The sequence below is a fragment of the Dromiciops gliroides genome, chromosome 3 (assembly GCF_019393635.1).
Source record: "Dromiciops gliroides isolate mDroGli1 chromosome 3, mDroGli1.pri, whole genome shotgun sequence".
NCBI classification, from domain to species: Eukaryota; Metazoa; Chordata; class Mammalia; order Microbiotheria; family Microbiotheriidae; genus Dromiciops; species Dromiciops gliroides.
The window spans coordinates 606,363,612-606,383,966 of record NC_057863.1 but is presented as its reverse complement, the minus strand read 5'-3'; the positions used below and the strand labels follow the sequence as shown (position 1 = coordinate 606,383,966).

Sequence of the window (20,355 nt, the reverse complement as noted above, 5' to 3'; positions counted from 1 at the left end):
AACTTGGGGCAGGTTCCAGTGGATGAGAGTTTTGAAGGAAGGGAAATTTTTCTGAGGATGGGGTGAGAAGAACATTGTGAGCAAAGAGCCTGAGATAGGAAAACAGAAGACATCTCTATGCCAGGCACACCCGAGGTAATCTGTCTAGCTGGGGAGAGAGTTTGGCCTTGTGTCTGAGTGGGAGGGGAGAGACAGTGGACAGTGTCTTCACTGTATCAGCATGTTTACTCAAGAACTCCACTGAGAAGCACTTCTCAAGGCCTCTACTCTTGTATCAACAACAATGTGGCTAGTGGCCCTGGCTGTTGGTAGCAGCCAGTGCACATTGCTAGGAGTTTGCCCCCAAATCTCCTGTCCCCCCAATCCAAGCTCCTATATTAGAATAAAAATGCTAGAGCTGGGGAAGGTTAGAGGAGATAAATTAGGCCAGAAAAGGTTAGAACACACAATGTGAAACCTGGAACACAGGGTGTCAGAGCTGGGAGGGGCCTTAGAGATCAAAGGCAACTTGGGCACCATTTAGTCCAAAGTTGCTGCTGCTTCTTTTTTTTTCTGCTCCAAAGTTGATGTTTATTGGTCAAGGCTACCACTCACCACACCAACCCATAGCCAACAACTACAGAACATCCAGCTTTGGGGCACTTCCAGTCAATGGGATATTCCCCCAAATAATTACAAAAGTAAGAAAAATGTGTTTTCCCTCTCCCCCCCCCCAGTACTGAAAACCCCATAATTTATCCTAAAAACAGACAGTCCAAGCAGAGCTGGGATGAGGATGGGGGCAGCCAGGCCCCCAAGCCCTCCCTAGGACATCTTCCAGATGGTAAGCTATAAGGATGCCAGCCACTAAGACAGTAACTGTCTGCCAGGTTGGTGTCCCAAAGTAAGAGAGGAGGCCATCCCAGCCACCCTGTTCCTGGATCCAGGTGAGCAGCCCTTCTCGCAGGGAGTCTAGGATCCAGCTCACAATGGTTAGAATCAGCTCCGGGACCTTGGTGCCAAGTGCCTTGAGCACCAGCTTGCTGGCGAAATAGAAGGGCCACGCCCCAGCCCCAGTTGAAATTGCAGTCGGAGAACATCTCGGCCGCCACTCGGAAGAAGACCTGGGACTTGGGGGGGTGCGGGGGTCGGGGAGTCGATCATCCTCTGAAGCTCCATGTTGCTGTCCAGCTCGTCCCCGACCCTGCGCAAGCACTTGGTCAGCCGCTTGGTCCGGGGATCCGAGGGCAGCGGGGCCGAGTCCCCCATGGAATCCAAGACCGGCTGGGGGCGCCCCACCCTCCCCGGCCCGCGCGGTCCTGGATGAACCCCTGCAGCAGTATGGCCCCGGTCCTCGTGATCTGCTCGCCGCTCCTGGCCCCCCGAATCGACCCCGCCTCGCGGGGGCTCCCGGGAGCCTTCCATCACTCCCCCGCCAGCCCCGGAGGCCCAAAGCTTCTTAAACCGTGGGTCCTGATCCCTTATGGGGTTGAATGTGGGAGTCACTAAAAATTTGGCAACAGTAAAAGGTTATGAATACCTATTTTATATACCCAGGATCAAGTAAAAATTTCTCAGGCAAAAAGGGGTCACCAGTGCAAAAAGTTTAAGAAGCCCTGTCTAGTCCAAACCCCTCATTATAGATAAATCAGTGGAGGAGGAAGTTCTGTCTCAGCCTGAGGCCATGAGGCCCATTAGCTGCTTCTGGCCAGCAGAATCACTGAAACATCTGGTAGATGTGAGGAGTGTTTTCTGTCTTAGGGCCCATCACTCCTCCTGGCCTCTGTTGCCTCCCCAGTAAAATGAAGATGACAAAACTCCCTCTCTCTCTCCTTCACTAGGTTATTTTGAGTAGAAGTATTTTGTAATGGTTCAATCCTTGATGGAAATGTAAGTGATAGTAGTATTATTTTTTATTTCTGGATCTTTGAGAGCAAGCTCTGTTTCCTACCTCTGAATTTCCTGTTCCTCCTTCCCTACCACCAACCACTATTACAGACCCCAAAATTGGTGTTTTAAAAATTATCTCTTGAATTAAATTTGGCAACCATGTGGGCCTCATGAAACTGCTTTTATGACAATGCAGGAAACAGACATGGACCCTTTTCTCTTCAGGTCCCCAGATGTTCCATAGGCCTGGGCCTTCCTCCAACGGATTCCACCCTTATAGGTTACTGTGGCCCTACTGGAAACCACTTCCCTTCCCCCAAACCCAGCTCAGTTTCATTATCTTTGGTTTAAATGGGGACAAGAATGAGACAGGGAAATGAAACTTGAAGTTTTGAGTGAAAATAACTAAAAAAAAAAAAACCATACAAAACCCATCCACCCTAACCCACACCCACACAGTCCTATCCGTGGCTATCAGATGCACACACATAGTCAGTTACATTTAATTTATAAGCATCTATCAGCAAGCACTTCCCACCATATTGTTACAGAGATACATAGACATTCACAGGCTCATCAATCCACAGAGACACCGAGTCACAATCATGTATGATTGTAGAAATGTTTGTCTTGGGCTGCCAGAGACCTTTCAGATGAGGACAGTTTGCCTCAGAAGGATTAAGTTGGCCAAGATCACCCAGGTAGAAGGTGGAAGGGTTTGGGGTTCAAAATCAGGTCATTTTTTACTCCAAACTCAGAGTTTTTCCCACAGCACAAACTCATAATTCATCTCATCCGACCCCACATTCCTTTTTGAATTCCAAAATACATCAACTAAAACAAGCACTTCCAAAGACAGAGGCTTGAACATGAATTGATGTATCTCTATTGTGATGATATGAGATGTTTGTAAAACCGTTATCACGCTACCAGGAACATAGTGGGTGCTTATACCCTTGCCTTGTTCCCTCACCCCATATTATGGATAGCTTTCCTGCCCTTATCTCATTTTCTTCCACATTTAACAGCTTTAACTGAAACAGCAAGGAAGAGGTATGCCCAATGTCAGTAGTGACATAGTCTAATCCTCTTGTTTTACTTTGTTCTCCTTTTTTTAAAATGAAATTTTTTTCAATTAATAAGCATTTTTTTCTGTCCCTTTCACCTCTCCCCACCACCCCCCTCCCAAAAGAAAAAAAAATCCCCACAGGAAAAACTTTGAACAAGTATGTATATCAAGCAAAATAAATCACCATATTGGCTTTGTACAAGTGTACTTCTGGTTTTGCTTTTCTTTTTAATAAATTCCACATGTTGCTTTCAAAGCTGTCCTGTTTTTCTGTGACTTCTGGCCTTCTGGGGTTTTTTCAGTGCCTTTCATAAACATGTTTCAATGACCTCTCTCTCTCTCTCTCTCTCTCTCTCTGTATCCCCTTCTTTCTCCCCCTGTGTGCCCTTGTTAAATGGAATTGCATGTAAGTTTCCGGAGGAGGAATGGTGAAGCATGCTTTCCACCCCCTGACAGAGAGGGGACGAAGGAGATTCATTTTTGGACACAGCCCACGGAGGAACTTGTTTTGCTTGAGTACGAGTAATATTTGCAAGGGTTTTGTTTTTCTTTTTTCCACTTTGGAAACGGTTCTGGGAGCCAAACTTAGAGGGATTTGCCTCTCCCTATTTAGCTCAGCTGTTTCTCAAATGAAAGATCTGGGGCTCAGCTTGCCAGAGGCACTGAAACAAAACCCTTGCAAAAATTACTCGTAATCAAGCAAAACAAGTTCCTCCATGGGCTGTGTCCAAAAATTAATCTCCTCCATGCCCTCAGTCCCTAGCTTCCCTCTCTCTCTCTCGCTTTCCTTCCTCTCAAAGTGGGAGAAAAAGAACTGTTAAGGCCACACAGGCTCTTAAAACTATCCTGATCCAATACAAAAGACCCCAGACAATGAAATCCCAGAAATGCCCAGTGGGAATTCTGCTCTGCCCTGGGAATACAAAGTTATCCATAAGACAGATCCAGCTCTCAAGAAGGTGACAATCTAATGGGGGTGTACACAAATAACTGTGATGGCAGCCGGGGGTAGTGGTGAGAGACAGTGACAGCTGCAAAGGAGAGGGAGAGGCAAAATGGGTTTTTTGTTTGGTTTTTCGGGGCAATGAGGGTTAAGTGACTTGCCCACGGTCACACAGCTAGTAAGTGTCAAGTGTCTGAGGTCAGATTTGAACTCAGGTCCTCCTGAATCCAGGGCTGGTGCTTTATCCACTGTGCCACCTAGCTGCCCCAGGGAGAGGCAAAATGTGATGAGAAATTTGAGGAAGGGGAAGATCAATAGCAACTGGGACATAGAGTATGCTAACACTTTACATGTGTTTAATAAAAAAGAAAGAGGTTCAGAGGGAGGTGGGATCAGGGAATTCGATTCCATTCAATGAACATTTATTAAGCATCTACTTGTTCAAGGCAAAAGGCAGTACGGGGAAGTGAATAAGGAGCTGGCCTGAAAGCTAGGAAGGCCTTGGGTTCAAGTCTCTCCTCTGAGCCATTCTGGTTGTGTAACTCTGTGTAAATCATCATTATCATGGTAGTCGTCATTGTCACCATCACCACCACCGCCAACAACATCCTCATCATCATCACCATCTGTTGTTCTTCAGTCATGTCTGATTCTCCATGACTCCATTTAATGGCAAAGAAAATGGAGTGGTTTGCCATTTCCTTCTCATTTTACAGATGGGGAAACTGAGGCAGAAGGGGTTCAGTGACTTGCCCAAGGTCACACAACTAGTTAAATATCCGAGGTCACATTTGAACTCAGGTCTTCCTGACTCCAGGGCCAGTGCTCTATCCACTACATACATCTCTTAACTCTCATGCCCCAGGCAATGCTCAGAGCAGGTGTCCATCTACATTGGTGGAGAAAGTTTCCTCACCAGGAAGTCCTTAACCCAGTGAAATCACAGGTCTGGTCAAAAATAAATGTAATGGGAGATTGACATCACATTGCCTTAAGGTTACCCCCTAAAACCTTGAAGGGAGAAGAAATCAATTGTCCCTTGGGTTCTCAGTTTGCTAATATGACTCAGGGTTCACAGAGTAAGTGCTGATAGAAAGGCTACATACACACAAAAAACGTTTAATGTGGTATAGTGGATAGAGAGCTATGGATCAAATGAGATAACATACATAAAACATTTTGTGGGAGGCAGCTAGGTGGAGCAGTGGATAAAGTACCAGCCCTGGATTCAGGAGGACCTGAGTTCAAATCTGACCTCAGACACTTGACACTTCCTAGCTGTGTGACCTTGGGCAAGTCACTTAAAACCTCATTGCCCCACCCAAAAAACAAAACAAAACATTTTGTGAACCCTAGGTTGTCAGATCCTTGAGGGCAGAGACTTGTCTTTTGCCTCTTTTTTTTTGTATCCCCAACACTTAGCACAATGACTGCCACATGATAGGAGCTTCATAAATGTTTATTAACTAAAAGCACTTTATAATGTCATCATCATCAGCTCATATTATAGGGTTTCAAAAAAGAATGAAGTCTCATTTTTAGTAAATGCTGGAATTGGACCTTGAACCCTGACCTCTCAATTCTAGGTCTGGAACAAAGGGAAATAGCGCTAGACACCTAGAAGTTCACAGATAATACTCGCTCGGAGATTCCTATACCAGAAATGAAGTGACAGGCCCAGTCATGAGGGATGGATGGGGTGGGTGGGGGAGCCTTAGGAGTCTTAGTTGACTGGGGGAGGAGAAAAGAAGTTATGAAGAGTTTGGAGTAATTCTGCTCAATCTGCTCCTTCCCCAAGCAGCAGGCAGCCCCCTCAGGCCCAGGATCCTCCACCCCTACTTCCTGTTGCTTTATTTCCCCCACTCCTAAGTCTCGGTTCTTCTTTCTTTGGAGCCTGTCACAAAGGAAGCACATAGGCCCCAAAAAATCCACCCAGATCTTTTCCCTGGTCAACCCAACCCAAATGAGTAGAGGTGGGGAGATTTTGCTTTTGTTTTTAGATTTGCTATACTAAGTATATGCAAATGATAATATCGAAAGTAAACCCAGGAGCCTAATGGGCTATGGAGCTGGTTATCTAAGACAAGGGTCCTTTCACTTTTATGGGGCAAATGCATAGACACCGAGACCGATAGGATTTAGATCCGAGAGAGGCAGGACCCTTTGGCAAAAGTGAAGGACCTAAATCTACTTCACCTCTATAGAGCTGTCAAGACCCTTCCTTCCCCACCATAGTGGCCAACTCCACTGAATTTCCTTCCTGGGCCATCTCTTTCACTAAACAACAGTGCCAGCCTGCAGTGAGCACATAATGCTAGTGTAGGGACTTTGAAACAAAGAATGTTGGTGTCAGGAGGGAGCCTAGAATGTGGAACAGGGAATGTTGGAGTCAGGAGGGAGGCTAGAATAAGCTGGAAGGGGTTTCAGGCCATGGTAAAGCTGAAAGAACCCTTGAAGCAGAGAAAATGAGAGCTAGAAGAAACCTTAGAACATGGAAGGTTAATCCTGAAAAGGACTACAGATCGGGAGAGACCTTAGAATAGAGAATGTCACAGTTGGGAAGGACCTTAGGACATAAAATGTCTGAGCTGAATGAGATCAGCCCTCTCTTTTCACAGAGGAAGTAACTGGGGCCCAGAAAGGGAAGTAAATCTGACCAAGGCCAGGCAGGCATTTTTAGTGACACAAATTAAACTAGAACTCTGTCCGTCAGTCAAGTCCACAAGCATCTAGTAAGCATTTACCATTCATCAGACCAGAGTTCTCCCTTTTCCACCAAAACCCTCTGTTGATTGATAACTGGGCCGGAAATCAAAATATTCAGGTTTATGAACCAGTTCTTTCATTAACTTGCTGGGTGACCTTGGACAATTTGCTGCCCTTTTTTCTAGACTTCACTTTCTTTCTATATAAATTGAGATGCTTGGACAAAAGGCCTTTCTAGCTCTGACATTCTGTGTTCTAAACATTCTCTCAGCCCTGACATTCTATGTTCTTAGGTCTATCCAAGCTTTGACATTTTCTGTTCTAAGACTCTTCCTGGGGCAATTAGTTGGCACAGTGGATAAAGCACCGGCCTTGGATTCAGGAGGACCTGAGTTCAAATCTGGCCTCAAACACTTCACACTTACTAGCTGTGTGACTCCGGGCAAGTCACTTAACCCTCATTGCCCCAGGAGGAAAAAAAAAAAAAGGAATGAAGCAAGGCCCTTCCTGGCCTGGACATTCTGAGTTCTAAGGGCTCTCTCAGCTCTAACATTCTGTGTTCTGAGGTCCCTCCAAGCTTCAACATCCTCTGTTCTAAGGCCCCTCCCAGATCTGACATCCTCTGTTCTAAGGCCCTTCCAGCTCTGACATTCTGTGTTCTAAAGCCTTTCCTAGCTCTGACATTCCATATTTTAAGGTCCCTTCCAGTTCCGACATTGTATGTTCCAGCGGTCTAAGGATACTCTTGGGTCCTTCCCAGCCTGGAATACATTCTATATTCCCTGGCATTTTGGATAGGGTACTGGATTTGGAGTCAAGAATGCCCGAACTAGATTCTTACCAGCTGTACGAGCCTGGGGAAATCACTTCACCTCTCCTGTCCCCAGGTTTCTCATCTGTAAAATGGGGGTAGTAATAGCCCCTGCCTCCCGGGGTCTCCCTGTGAGAATCAAACAAGATCACACCTGTAAGGAATCGCCAGCCTTAGAGGGCTGCATGTGTAATTATGATTATGATCTCCTATTGTGGCTCTAAGAGGCTGTGATACACAGAGGGATCTGCCCCTCCCACAGGCTCATGCCCCTCCCTCAGCTATAACTACCGCTATCTCTCTCCTCAGGCAAAAAGTTTCTTGCAGATCCAGCCTCCAGGAGCAGCAACTGAGCACAAAAGCTCCAAGATGAAGGCTTTCTTCCTTCTCTTCCTCCTCTGCCTTGCGGCCGTGGTCGAGATCCAGGTAAGTAAGGGCAAGCCCTTGATCTGTCAGATCCAAGATGCTCAGCCAGTCTGATTTCTGGCTGCAATGGAATCTTTCCTGAGAAAGGGGACTAGCCCCCAAACCCTTTCTGCTGCCTGGCATTTATCTGAAAAGGCTCCCATCCATCCACCCAGAGCGCCCAGTGAATGCCCTCTCACTCCACAGTGGGATGAAATCAGACAGGTGGACAGGAACCCCAGATATCTAGGCTGTTCTCCCTCCCTGCTGAGTATCCAAGGCGGGCATCCGATTAAAACGCCAAGGGCTGAGCAAAGCATCCTGTGAGATTGGGAAGACACATTCTGAACGAGATATTCCGAAGAGGCAGCTCTAAGGAAAGACCCCATGATGGGGTCTGCCTTTCACCACTGGGTTTCCTCTCGGTTGAGAGTGTGTCAGAATGGGCAGCTAGGTGGCTCAGTGGATGCAGCACTGGCCCTGGAGTCAGGAGTACCTGAGTTCAAATCCGGCCTCAGACCCTTAACACTTACTAGCTGTGTGACCCTGGGCAAGTCACTTAACCCCAATTGCCTCACTAAAAAAAAAAAGAGAGAGAGTGTGTGTGTCAGAGCAAGGAAGACCTGGGGTTGAGGATTGCCTATAGGCATTGTGACCCTAGGGGAAAAAAAATGACAACCTCTTGGTACCCCGAGGCAAGACTCGATGACTCTCAGTTTCGGAGCAGGTGCCAACCTGCACTGGTAGAGGGAAATTCTTCATCTAGGGGTTCCCAGTGCCAATTAAACCATAGCTCTACTTCCTAGCCCTTTCTCTATGCCTGGCTGGTGCTCCAAGAAGGTTGGGGGTAGCTACCCTTCCTGGCACCCCACCTCTGCCCCCCATGTATTAAGAAAGGCCAGACCTGGGGTGCTAGCCACGGTCCCAGCTCAGACATGGATGGGCCAAGCCATTTTCCCTTTCCCTTTTGTGAAATGTAACAGTGAAACTAAATGCGCACAACTCTGAGGCTAAAAAGCCCCTTTGAAATCTTACATTCTATATTCTAACATTCCGTCCAGCATCAAAGGATGCTATCTTTTGGTTGGATCAAGCATCCTTAAGCTTTTTTTTTTTTTTAGAGGGGCAATGGGGGTTAAGTGACTTGCCCAGGGTCACACAGCTAGTAAGTGTCAAGTGTCTGAGGCTGGATTTGAACTCAGGTACTCCTGAATCCAGGGCCAGTGCTTTATCCACTGCACCACCTAGCCGCCCCCCTTAAGCTTTTTTATATCATGAGCCCCTCTGCCAATATGGTGGGGTCTATGAGTCCCTTCTCAGAATAAGGCTTTTAAGGAGATGTTCAACATCAGCTTTAGAGGTGAATGAAAATAAGGATTTCATATCTCCCCCCCCCCACCCCAGCCTATTTCACAGACCCCTGAAATCTATCATCGGACCCTTGGGAGTCCAGTAAGGAATGGTGCATTGCAGATAAAGAAGTCCCAGGTTAGACCAATGTGGTGGCCAGATTTGAACTAAAGAAGTTGAGTCTTCCTGACCTCAGACTCTGTGCTCTATCCACGGTGCCATACGTATCTGCATACCCCACTTCCCTCTCTCCCTTCCTGTAATGTTACATTGAGAGGGCCCAACCTGGAGTAATAACTGAGCCCCATTAGATTGTTTCATGCTTCACCAGTCCCGGGGAGGGAAGGAAGGATAGGGATTGTCCTTTTCCCCGCACAGTTGGGCTGTTGAGTCAGAGGGGGAGAAGGACAGGTTGATGAATAGATTCCCTTGTCACTTAAGCCCACTTCCTCTTCATTACTTCCCATTCACTAAGGTACACGCCCCAGGAGCCACCAGCAGAAAGGCCTCCTTTGCACCTGATTTCCATGCTGACGGGTGTGGGTAGAAAAATATGCCCTAGAGCCAGCGGGAGCTGGGCCTTTCTTTCAGTAGTCTGAAAACAATGACTACTAGAGTTGGTAGGAAACTTCTCGCCCTTCCAAGAGCCTTTACTCTGGAATCTTTCCCTTCTCACTGGGCCTCGAGTCCAGAAGACCTGAGTTTAAACCTGGCTTCACACACTTATTAGCTGTGTGATCGTGGGCAAGTCACTTAACCTGTTTGCCTCAGTTTCCCCAACTGTAAAATGGAGGTAATAATAGTTCCTACCTAGAAGGGTAATTGTGAGGTCAAATGAGACCATATTTGTAAAGTGCTTAGTACAATGCTTGGCACACAGTAGGAGCTTACTGAACCCTTGTTCTCCTCTTTTCCCTTCTGCCTCTCAGAATCTTTACCTCCCTTCAATTAAATTCAATAACTACTTGCTTATATTAATTTAAATTACACAAATACTTAATATATTAAACAAATATTTATATGGAACCTGCTGTGTTTAAGACACTGTGCTAGGTAGGTGATGGTGATCGCAAAGCAAGAACTAGAATCATCCCTGCCCTCAAGGAGTTTACACTCAAGGGTCACCTTCCTGAAGCCTTCCCTGAATCTCCCAATTCCTTTCTCTCTCTGGCTCTTTCCTCATTCTGTCTCTCTCTTTCCTCCCTCTCTCCTCCATCTTACTTTCTGTCTTTCTTACTCTGTCTTACTCCTCTCTCTCTACTTCTCTCTTCTCTCTCTCTCCCTCTCCTTCTCTGTCTGACTCTTCCCCCCACTCCTTTCTCTCTTTCTTTGTCCTCTTTCTCTTCCTGTCCTGATTAATGTTTTCTCTCTCTTCTCCAATCAACTTCTAATCACCTCTATGTGTACGGGCTGTACCCCTCCCCACCCCAAGGAGAATGTAAACTTTCTTGACGACAGTCTTTCTTTTCTTTTTCTTTTTTTAAATCTTATATTGTGGGCAGTTAAGTGGCGCAGTGGATAAAGCATTGGCCCTGGATTCAGGAGGACCTGAGTTCAAATCAGACCTCAGACACTTAACACTTACTAGCTGTGTGACCCTGGGCGAGTCACTTAACCCTCATTGCCCCGCAAAAAAAAAAAAAATCTTATATTGTAGTGCCTTGCATATAATAGACACTTTAAATATTGTCACATTGATTTGAATTCTACCTTTTCCAACTCCAATATTTTGTGTTCTACAGTGCCTTCTTGCCTTTACCTTACCTCTTTCCCCAATTTCCTTATGCTCAGAGCTGTAAGGGACCTTAAAAATCATTTAGTTCAGCATCCTCATTATACAGATAGGAATCTAAGACCTACAGAAGTGACTTGCCCAAGGTTGAACGGGCAGAAGTGAGATTCAACCCCAGGGCCTCCAGCTCTAGATTTTTTTCTTTTCCCTTGGGCTTCCTCTCCTGGAGATGTGTTTGCCTCTAAAAGATCCCAAAAGGAAAGATGTTCCCTGTGTGTCTTCCCTCAGGGCCTTTTTTCATTATTTAAACAAAAGGGAAGGTTTGGGGATGAAGTCTTTCTCCCTCTTCTTCAAGCTCCCCAAGGTGAACTTCCCTTTGTGATAGGGAAATGGGAAGGCAGAAGGATGAGTGGAACCTCCCACGAGGGATGTAGAAAGAGTTTGGTCCAGGTTGATAATAATGCATCAGGGAAGTGGGTGTTCATCGGGCCGGTTAAGTCTCCTCAGTCCTCTCGATGAAAGGACAGGTCAGGGACCTTTGTCTTAAAGGGGCATCTCCCCTGGAGCTGCACGTGGGCCCTGGCTCTGGTCTCCCTGCTACATAACCTTGTCCATCCTCCACAGGCTGAAGAACCAAACACGGAAAAGTCCATAACTTCCAAGTCATCCTCCCAGATGTTGCATGGATCCTACACCTGGAGCATCCTCTTCTTTGCCGGGGTTCTCACCTACCTCCTTCGACTTCGCTGAGGCCTGGGACCAGGACTACAGAGAGCATCAGTCCTGCCCCTGCTTGCTTACTCTTCAGCACCGGCCTCCTCCCTGAGGGCCCATTCCTCATGGCTCCCTCCCCGCCCCTAGCGGAGCATCCCATGGCCTTCTCAGGAGCTCTGATGCTGCGGGTGGGGTTGATTCCATTCCACACTCAAGGGTTAAAAAGTTGATAGGCTTGACTCAATAAAGCTGTTAAATCCCTGAGTTTTCGATCTTCTTGTCCCTCCCCTCCCCCACTCCAGGGCCCCGGTTAGTCCCAGCACCTGATGACAGCATTTTCAGAAGCACACATTCCCCTCCCTGACCCCCTCCCCCTGGTATACTTACCCTAATCTGTGGGCCCACCCTATGCTAGCCATGTCCCCTTCCTAACTGAAGCACAGGAGGCAGCTCCAAAGACTCCTGACACAGCCTCAGCCCCCTCACAGACTCCCAGAATGATAGAACTGGAGGGCGTTGAGAGATTATCTAACCCAGCGTTCTCATTTTCTTGAGGTTTCAAGAGATAAAGACACTTGCCCAAGGTTACACAGTAAGTCAGGGGCAGAGTCGGGAACTTGGTGTTGCTGGTCTGCTGACCACAGAACCAGTGCCCACCCCAGAGTTCTGCCTCAGCCTTAAGCCCACATGAGTGGAAGCTGCCAGACAGTCACCCCTACAGACAGACGACTGGGGGTGTAGGGGGTGGGGGAGACATCCTGATGGCCAGGGCCTCTGTCCCCTCACCTCCTTCCATTCAGTCACCCTGAGAAGTGTGGGAGGAGGGAAATGGTGGAGACCATACGGTTCTTCACGGTGTAAGCCTTTGGGGAAATAAGGGCCAGGGTCTCCCCTGCTTCTGTTCCTGCTTTGGTGACCCCTCACCTGGTTCTCTCTTCCCTCTCTAACCCGTGTCCTCCCAACCCCACATACACTGACAAGCAGATTAGGCTCTGGGCACAGCCCTCAGACTGCTGCTCCCCTTTTGCCCCAGAGTAACTGGGTCCTATTCTCCCCAAAATAGATTCCGTTCAACCCTCGGCCCTCTGTGGTTTACTGGCTTTATCTCTCAGGGGAAGGAGTTGCGTTCCCCCCAACATGTTGGTTTCCTGGCTTTGGTGCTCAAGGCAAGGGCTTGGGCTCCCCAGAGAGAGAGGCAGTCACAGGGCCCCAGCACCCTAAAGTCTCTACTTGGTACTTGGGGGAGGGGAGAATTGGTATCCGGTGGAGAGTCCCTGGCAAGAAGGATGAATAAAAGAAAGCTTTGAGTCCATTATCCCCTGGCCCAGCCCCACCCCATCGCAGGTCCTAGGTTCCCTGAAGGGTGCTAGCCCCAGGCATCCTTTTTTCCCTAAGTAGGGCAGAAGCCAATCTCTTCCTTCTGCTCCCCTTCCTTCTTCCCTCTTTCTCACTCCCCCTTCTCTCTCTTCCCCTCCTCCCTTCTTCCTCTTTTTCCTCCCTTTTCCCTCTTTTCTCCCTTCCATATTTTTCCTCCTTTTCTCCTCCTTTTTTCTCTCTTCCCTTCTTTCCTCCTTTTCTCCCCTCTCTTCCCTTTCCCCTCCTTTCTCTCTCTTGTTCCTTTTCCCCTTCTCTTCCCTTCTCTTTTTTCTTCCCATCTTCCTTTCTTCCCTCCCTTTATCCTCTTTTCTCCTCTATCTTCCTTTCTTTCTCTTCCCTTCTTTCCTCATCCCCCCCCTCCCTTCTCCCTCTCTCCTTTCTCTCTTCTCCATCCCCCCTCTCCCTGCTTTTCTCTGCCCTCTACTATCACACAGGGTAATGTGTGCCCTCTGGTGGCTAAAAGGGGTATCCTTTCTTCTAAGAGTGCCCCCCGCCAGACTCCCCCTCCTCTCTGCCCCATGCTAGCAACAAAAAACCAGGAAAAGATGGGGGGGGCAGGAAGGAGACAGTGAGGGCAGGGAGAAAATGTAGAATTCCACAAAATGGGAAATTGGCCTGAAAAGAACCCCAAATCCCAGCCACAGGGAGCTCAACCACACAAGGAGAGCCAAGGAGACATTATAAAACATCTTATGTTACAAAAACAACATCTGTACAAATATCTGGCCCCCACCCAAGTTCTCTGGAGTGAAGGGTCTCAGAGCACCTGGACATCCCAGATCTGAGAAGGTCTGTCCTCAGTCCTGTCCCACAGCACAGCATGGTCCCTGTCATAGCCCCGGCCACCTGTAGGGGGGTAGGGAGGTAATTCAGTGAGGGGCTGATGTGTCTTCCCAATCCTTGGTCCACCACCTCCAGAGCATCTCCCTCCCAGCCTCCCACCTCACCCTTCACATCCAGAATCTTGTCCTCAAACATTTCGCTGCAGATGTGTCCAGAGGGGTCGATGCTCCACGTCTGCCTGGGCTGGCGGCTCTCGGTCCATAGCACCACCTTGGATCCGGGGCTGGGCTGCCCAATCACCTGCAGGCTCATTGTTGGGGCCACCTGGAGCCCCGGGAAGCCATGAGATCCTTTAACCCTAAGAAAGTCTCCAGTGCACTGTTTGGTGGCATTCCCAACTGCAGGAGGCCTGCCTCCTTCCCAGTCCTGCTTAGAACCCTGCTCTTCACTGATCACACTAAGAAGCAGAATGTCAATGCTAAAAGAAAGCCCCAGGCCCAGAACATTAGCACCCGAAGGACCTTCAGGAAAAAAGAATGTTAGGCCTCAGAATACAGCCCAGGAGAGCTGGAAGGAAGCTTTCGAGGGTCCTCCTGGCCCCCGGCCTCTGCCTCTTACCCCCCATGTGACCCCGGGACCAGCTTCTGCCTCTGGACCCCAGGATCCTCCACTAAAAAATGAAGAGGTTGGGGGGCAGCTAGGTGACACAGTGGATAGAGCACCGGCCCTGGAGTCAGGAGTACCTGAGTTCAAATCCGACCTCAGACACTTAACACTTTCTAGCTGTGTGACCCTGGGCAAGTCACTTAACCCCAACTGCCTCACTAAAAAAAAAAAATGAAGAGGTTGGGGGGCAGCTAGGTGACACAGTGGATAGAGCACCGGCCCTGGAGTCAGGAGTACCTGAGTTCAAATCCGGCCTCAGATACTTAACACTTTCTAGCTGTGTGACCCTGGGCAAGTCACTTAACCCCAACTGCCTCACTAAAAAAAAAAAATGAAGAGGTTGACTTTGGTCCCTTCTGGCTCTAAACCCTGTTGTGTCTTCCTGGTAACCTGTGCTTGTGTCATCTCCTCTGAGGCCCTTCCTGGTTCGCTTCCTCCCTCCCTATCCCCCAACATCCTCCAAATACTGCAGCCCACCCCCTACGACTGCCTTCCATTTCTTCCATACTGAGCTTGTGGCCTCCTACTTATTTCCAAATCATCTCCCCTGTAAGGACGCAGAGACCTTGAGGGTCAGACTTATTTTGCCTTTCTTTGTGCCTTGGTCCCTGGCACACAGTAAGCACTTCATAAATGCTTATTGATTCATTGGTCAATTGCTGTGTAGAAGGCATTCTGTCCTGAGAGAAGGTCAGCTCCCAGGGCAGGACTACTTCCCTTTTTTATGTACCCCTCCCACCCCCTGCGGATGATTAAGAAATGTTTGTTAAATGAATACACAAATACAGAATGTCAGAGCTGGAAAGGGCCTTAGAACAGAGGATTTCAGAACTAACTAGGAAGGCCCTTAGAACACAGGTAGTCAGAGCTGGAAGAGGCCTTAAGGATGATCTAGTCTAGCACCCTTATTTTTTTTTTTTTTTTGGTGAGGCAATCGGGGTTAAGTGACTTGACCAGGGTCACACAGCTAGTAAGTGTCAAGTATCTGAGGCCAGATTTGAACTCAGGTCCTTCTGAATCCAGGGCTGGTGCTCTATGCACAGTGCCCCCTAGCTGCCCCTAGCACCCTCATTTTATAGAGGGATGCTATGTCCCAGAGTGGGGAGTAATTGGCCCAAGTTCACCCATCAACATAGCAGCACCTCAGTCCTTTCCATTGCCTGGCTCTCGCAAGCTAACACAGAGGAAATTCTCCCTGCCAGAGGAGTCTCCCCACCAGCCTGTCCTGGCTCTGTCTGATCTCTCTCATTAGTTGGGAACTTCCTGGGGGAAAGGCCTGTGAGATAGTCTTCCTTTGCCAGGGGCCCCAGGTGTGCCCACCCTCCCTGTCCCATGACTCATGTACCTGGTTCTTCAGTAGCCCATCTTCATAGTACCAGATACAGCTGCCCCCAGCCCGGGCCTCCGAGACCACAACCCTCCCAGCTTTCATGTCCTCCACATCCTCGGGCACTGCCAGCCACCTTCCCAGGCCTTTGTTCTTCAGGCAGAAGTAAACTCGGCGCTAAGGAAAATGTGGAGCTGGGTGAGGAGGAGAGACCTGGGACGTCTCTGTGGACCCTCGGCCTCCTCTTCCACATCCCTGGAGTTATCCCTGACCCCAGTCCCACTTCTTCAGCTGGGTCAAAGCCCATCCATCTCCAGCCTCACCTTTGTGAGCAGGAGAGGGGCATCATGCACCCACATAAGCACCCAGCTTTTGTGGGCAGGGTCAAAGATACACGCTGGCACGGATGTACAGAAAAAAGAGATTACACAAAGACCACACACACACACACAGTCACAGTCACAGGCAGACACACAAAAAATCTGCTTAGACAACTAGATTCCATGCCCGCTGCCCTTGGGCCCACCTGCTTGATAGGATAGAGAGAGCCGATCCTCTGGGTCCCACTGTACGTCAGCCAGTTGGTGATCTCCGTGCTTCCCACCAGCCATTGGCGACCGCGGAAATCGCTGTGCTCACACAGCACCCAGCTGGAAGTCCATAACCCAAGATGGGAAAACCGAGGCAGAAGCACACGCAGGAAGAATGAAATGCACACGGGGAAGAAAGAAGGCTGGAGGTCAGGTCTCCTCCTCCCCAAAATGGAAGCCTCCTGTCTCAGACATGGTTCCCCCAAGGGTTTAGATTGGAGGATCAGACTGAGTTGCCTCTTCTTGTGTCCTCCCTCCCCCATACTTAGCACAGTGCCTGGCACATAGTAGGCACTTAATCCATGTTTACTGATTGATTAGGCACCCAGAGGATAGTTTGACCCAGGGTCTCTCCCTTCTCGATGGCTACAGAGCCCAAGCTTTGGGGAGATCAAGATCTAGTTACTGTGATTTTTTTAAAGGGGGAACTTCTCTTAGCTTTAGGGATGGGTCAGGAGAATACTTTGGGTGGGACTGTCCTGGGTTTGGGAGCCCCCCAGACCTTGGGGTCCCAGCTTCCCTCACCCTCTCCCCTAGTGCCTCCAGCTCCATCCTGCAACAAACACAATCCTTCCCTCTTGTCCTGTGCTTCTCTGACGGTTTTAACTTCATTCCTTCCCTGTGTCCTCCCCACCCCAAACCACCCAAGGGTTCCCTGGACTCACACGCCTCCCTTGATCCGAACAGACAAGACATGGTTGTTGAAGCCTTCTGCCTGAAGGCTCCGGACTTCCCCATTGAGCTCAATCTCCTTTCCCTCAAAGCACTCCAACCCATACAGAAAGACAGATGGCTCTGAAAAATGCTGGTGAAAGGGGAAGCACGGGATAAGACTTGGCTCTGGGTATAGAGCCAGAACTGGGCCCCCAAACCACCACTCATGGTGGGAACAATGTTGGCTTTGAGGTCAAGAAATCTGGGTTTTACCCCACCTCTGACACTTGCTCATGGTATGACCTTGGGTGAGTCATTAACTCCTCTGAGCCTCTGTTTTATCACCTGGAAAATGGGTACATTTGTAGCACTTTCTGTACTACAGGTAGCTCAGAGACCCGGTGGACTTGGACACTACTTATGTGACTCTGGGTATTCTCATCTGTAAAATGGGGATAATAATAGCACCGACGCCCAGAGTTGTTGTGAGGATCAAGGAGGGAAGGAGCAGTATTTCTTAAGCCTTCGGAATGTTCTCGTTTGTCCTTTATTCTCCAAGAGGACCATGACATAGGAGGTGATGTCATGACTTGGAAGTGGATTGGATTTGAATGAGGGAGAACTGGGCCAGGTCACCAGCCTCACTCCCTCCTCCAGAGCCATCTGGGTCCAGTGGCAAGATATACATCAGGAGGACTGGAGATGGCTCTGGATGCAGTGGGAGACCTTGACCTTTTTAAGCTAGGTTATTTCCCAGGTCTTGTTTTGTCTGAGGCAACACCCATTCAGTGATTAAGGCTAGGTAAGAAAGGAGGCAAAGAATGGCCTCTTTTACCTAGTTTTTTAAAAAAATCAATGGGGGGGGGGCGGCTAGGTGGTGCAGTGGATGGAGCACTGGCTCTGGATTCAGGAGGACCTGAGTTCAAATCTGACCTCAGACACTTAACACTTACTAGCTGTGTGACCCTGGGCAAGTCACTTAACCCCCATTGCCCCACAAAACAAAACAAAACAAAAATCAATCTGGGAGGAGAAGACCCTCAGAGTTTCTGGCCAGAACAAAAACAATTGCTATTTACACTCATTCACTACAACCCTGGAAGGAGGGCTCTATTATTACCCCCATTTTATAGATAAGAAAACTTAGGGCAGACAGAGATTGAGGGTCTGAGGCTAGATTCAAACTCAGGTCTTCCTAACTCCAGGTCTAGAGTTCTTTCCATTGAGCCACCTTGCATGCTTTCCAAGGCTTAAAGCATTACATAAATGCTAGCTAACAGCAGCAGCATACCACCTATTTCACAGGGTGGTTTTGAGGGAAGTGCTTTGTAAATACTAACTAGAATGTGAGTTGTTATCATTTATAGAATGTCTTTGCATGCAGCTGTGTTCTAGCACAAGAACCCAGACAAAGCAGAGATTATTGATTACTTTTTTTCTTTTTTTGGTGGGGCAATGAGGGTTAAGTGACTTGCCCAGGGTTACACAGCTAGTAAGTGTCAAGTGTTTGAGGTCGATCTGAACTCAGGTCCTCCTGACTCCAGGGCTGGTGCTTTATCTACTGCGCCACCTAGCTGCCCCCTGATTACTCCTGAACAGAGGAGAAAGCCGGGTTGCAAAGTGGTCAGGTGACCTGCCCCATAGACACACAGCAGGTTATTGGTCAAAGCCAGGACTAGAACAAAGGTCTACTGACCCCTGGCCCAGACAGTGCCTTTTACTCACCATGTGAGTCTACTCCAATGGAAGCCCCAACTCTAGCCCCACTACTGTTACCAGAGGGTAACAGTATGTCTTTGTTCAGTCCCCTCCCTGCTAATCTTGGGCCAAGAGAAGACTCTGTGATCCAGTCCCATCTCCTCCAAGCAGGGCTCCCTGAAGTTGGGGCACGGAACGAGACTACTCCCAGTAGGTCAGCCTCCAAAATTAGAATCATAGAATGCCGAATTGCAGAGTTGGGAGGGCCCTTAGAACAGAAAATGTCAGAGCTGGGAAGGTCCTTAGGATGTGGAATGTCAGGGATGGGAAGAACCTTAGAACAAAGAATGTCAGAGCTAGGAGGGTCCTTAGAACACAGAAGGTCAGAGCTGGAAAGGTCCTTAGAACATGGAATGTTGAAGGTGAGAGGGAATTTACATAGCAATCTGACATGCCCCCCATTTTTTTTTTTAGGGCAATGAGGGTTAAGTGACTTGCCCAGGGTCACACAGCTAGTGTTAAGTGTCTGAGGCCAGATTTGAACTCAGGTACTCCTGAATCCAGGGCTGGTGCTTTATCCACTGCGCCACCTAGCTGCCCACCCCCCATATTTTTCCAGGTGAGTAAACTGAGACCCAAAGAGAAGGGAAATGACCCAAGGTAACTGAGTCAGGCCCTGTGACTCCCAGCCCAGAATGTCCTATGACATTATTCTCCCTCTTCTACTGAGGGAAATGGGGGCCTTGTGAAGGGAGGTGGTACTCACCAGGGGGACCTTTTGCAGTGAGCTCAGGACAGTGGAGGCCAGGCAGCCCATGGCTGTAAGTGTTGGGAACTCTCCCTCTGAGAGCACATACTGTTGCCCCTCAAATTCCTGCTTCTCAAACAGGATCCAGCTGTTGGAATGAAGTGGAATCTCAGTGTGGCCATGTTAGCCTCTAGAGCATTCAAGAAGTCCTTCCCCTGAGGGGGCAGGGCCCCAGCTCAGGCCCAGAGAAGGGAAAGCCTCTATCTTTCATCCTAAGACAGGGGTCTAGTCATCCTGCTCTCTGTCACCCCTAAGTTCAGTCAAGTTGACCCTGCAGTAGCAGGCATGGAGGTCGGACTCAAGAAAGAATGAACTGATTAGTGGAAGGGCAGAAAATTCTAGGTAAACCAGGAAAAGAAGAGTATGCAGATCCTTCCCTGGGACGTCTCTCTTCTCATACTCCACCTCTGCTGCCCTTGTCTTGAGGCAAACTCTGGGGTGGCCTCCCCACCCCTATCCCATGAAACCAGCCCCTTGTGGGCCCAGCCCAAAAGTCTGGCTCCCCTCTCCCAGGATTCCCCTCTGTTACCTGCCACCGTGGACCCGACAGGACTGGGGTTGGAAGGAGGAGGGCAAAGAGGCCTGGTCATCCTCAAAGGAGATGTGGTCCCCAAGGAAATCAGGTCCGGAGAAGAGCTGAATCTAGGGACCAAGAACATAACCCATCAGAGCTGGGGAGGGCCCATGGAACATGGAATGTTAGAACATAGAATTCATGACTATGATCTCCTCATCAACAAACAAAGAGACTGGAGACCAGAGGAGAGACCTGCTTTACTCAAGGTCACTTGAGTAGGTAGTCATGGAGCTGGGATTTGGATTCTCTCTGCTCTCTGGCCAGGAAACAGTGAAG

The 20,355-nt window shown here is 48.7% G+C and overlaps 1 protein-coding gene, 1 long non-coding RNA gene and 1 pseudogene across 2 annotated transcripts in view; 1 reads left to right on the top strand and 2 right to left on the bottom strand.

The window, feature by feature from the left end:
* Window positions 1-738: 738 nt before the first annotated feature.
* On the bottom strand, window positions 739-1,404 carry LOC122750744 (annotated as a pseudogene).
* Window positions 1,405-7,693: 6,289 nt separating this feature from the next.
* LOC122749503 lies at window positions 7,694-11,863 on the top strand. The gene is made up of 2 exons (XR_006355681.1): window positions 7,694-7,824; window positions 11,510-11,863. It is a non-coding gene; the product is annotated as an uncharacterized LOC122749503 (long non-coding RNA).
* A 1,822-nt stretch (window positions 11,864-13,685) lies between these two features.
* Window positions 13,686-20,355, bottom strand: part of CRYBG2 (crystallin beta-gamma domain containing 2) — a 35,003-nt gene continuing 28,333 nt past the window's right edge. Inside the window, exons 14-20 of the mRNA XM_043996170.1 lie at window positions 20,032-20,144; window positions 19,461-19,590; window positions 17,008-17,147; window positions 16,279-16,402; window positions 15,771-15,929; window positions 13,924-14,083; window positions 13,686-13,822 (exon numbers count right to left, since the gene is read on the bottom strand). Of these exons, the coding sequence (XP_043852105.1) occupies window positions 13,734-13,822; window positions 13,924-14,083; window positions 15,771-15,929; window positions 16,279-16,402; window positions 17,008-17,147; window positions 19,461-19,590; window positions 20,032-20,144 (915 nt within the window). The 3' untranslated portion in view covers window positions 13,686-13,733. The remainder of the gene's footprint in view (window positions 13,823-13,923; window positions 14,084-15,770; window positions 15,930-16,278; window positions 16,403-17,007; window positions 17,148-19,460; window positions 19,591-20,031; window positions 20,145-20,355) is intronic.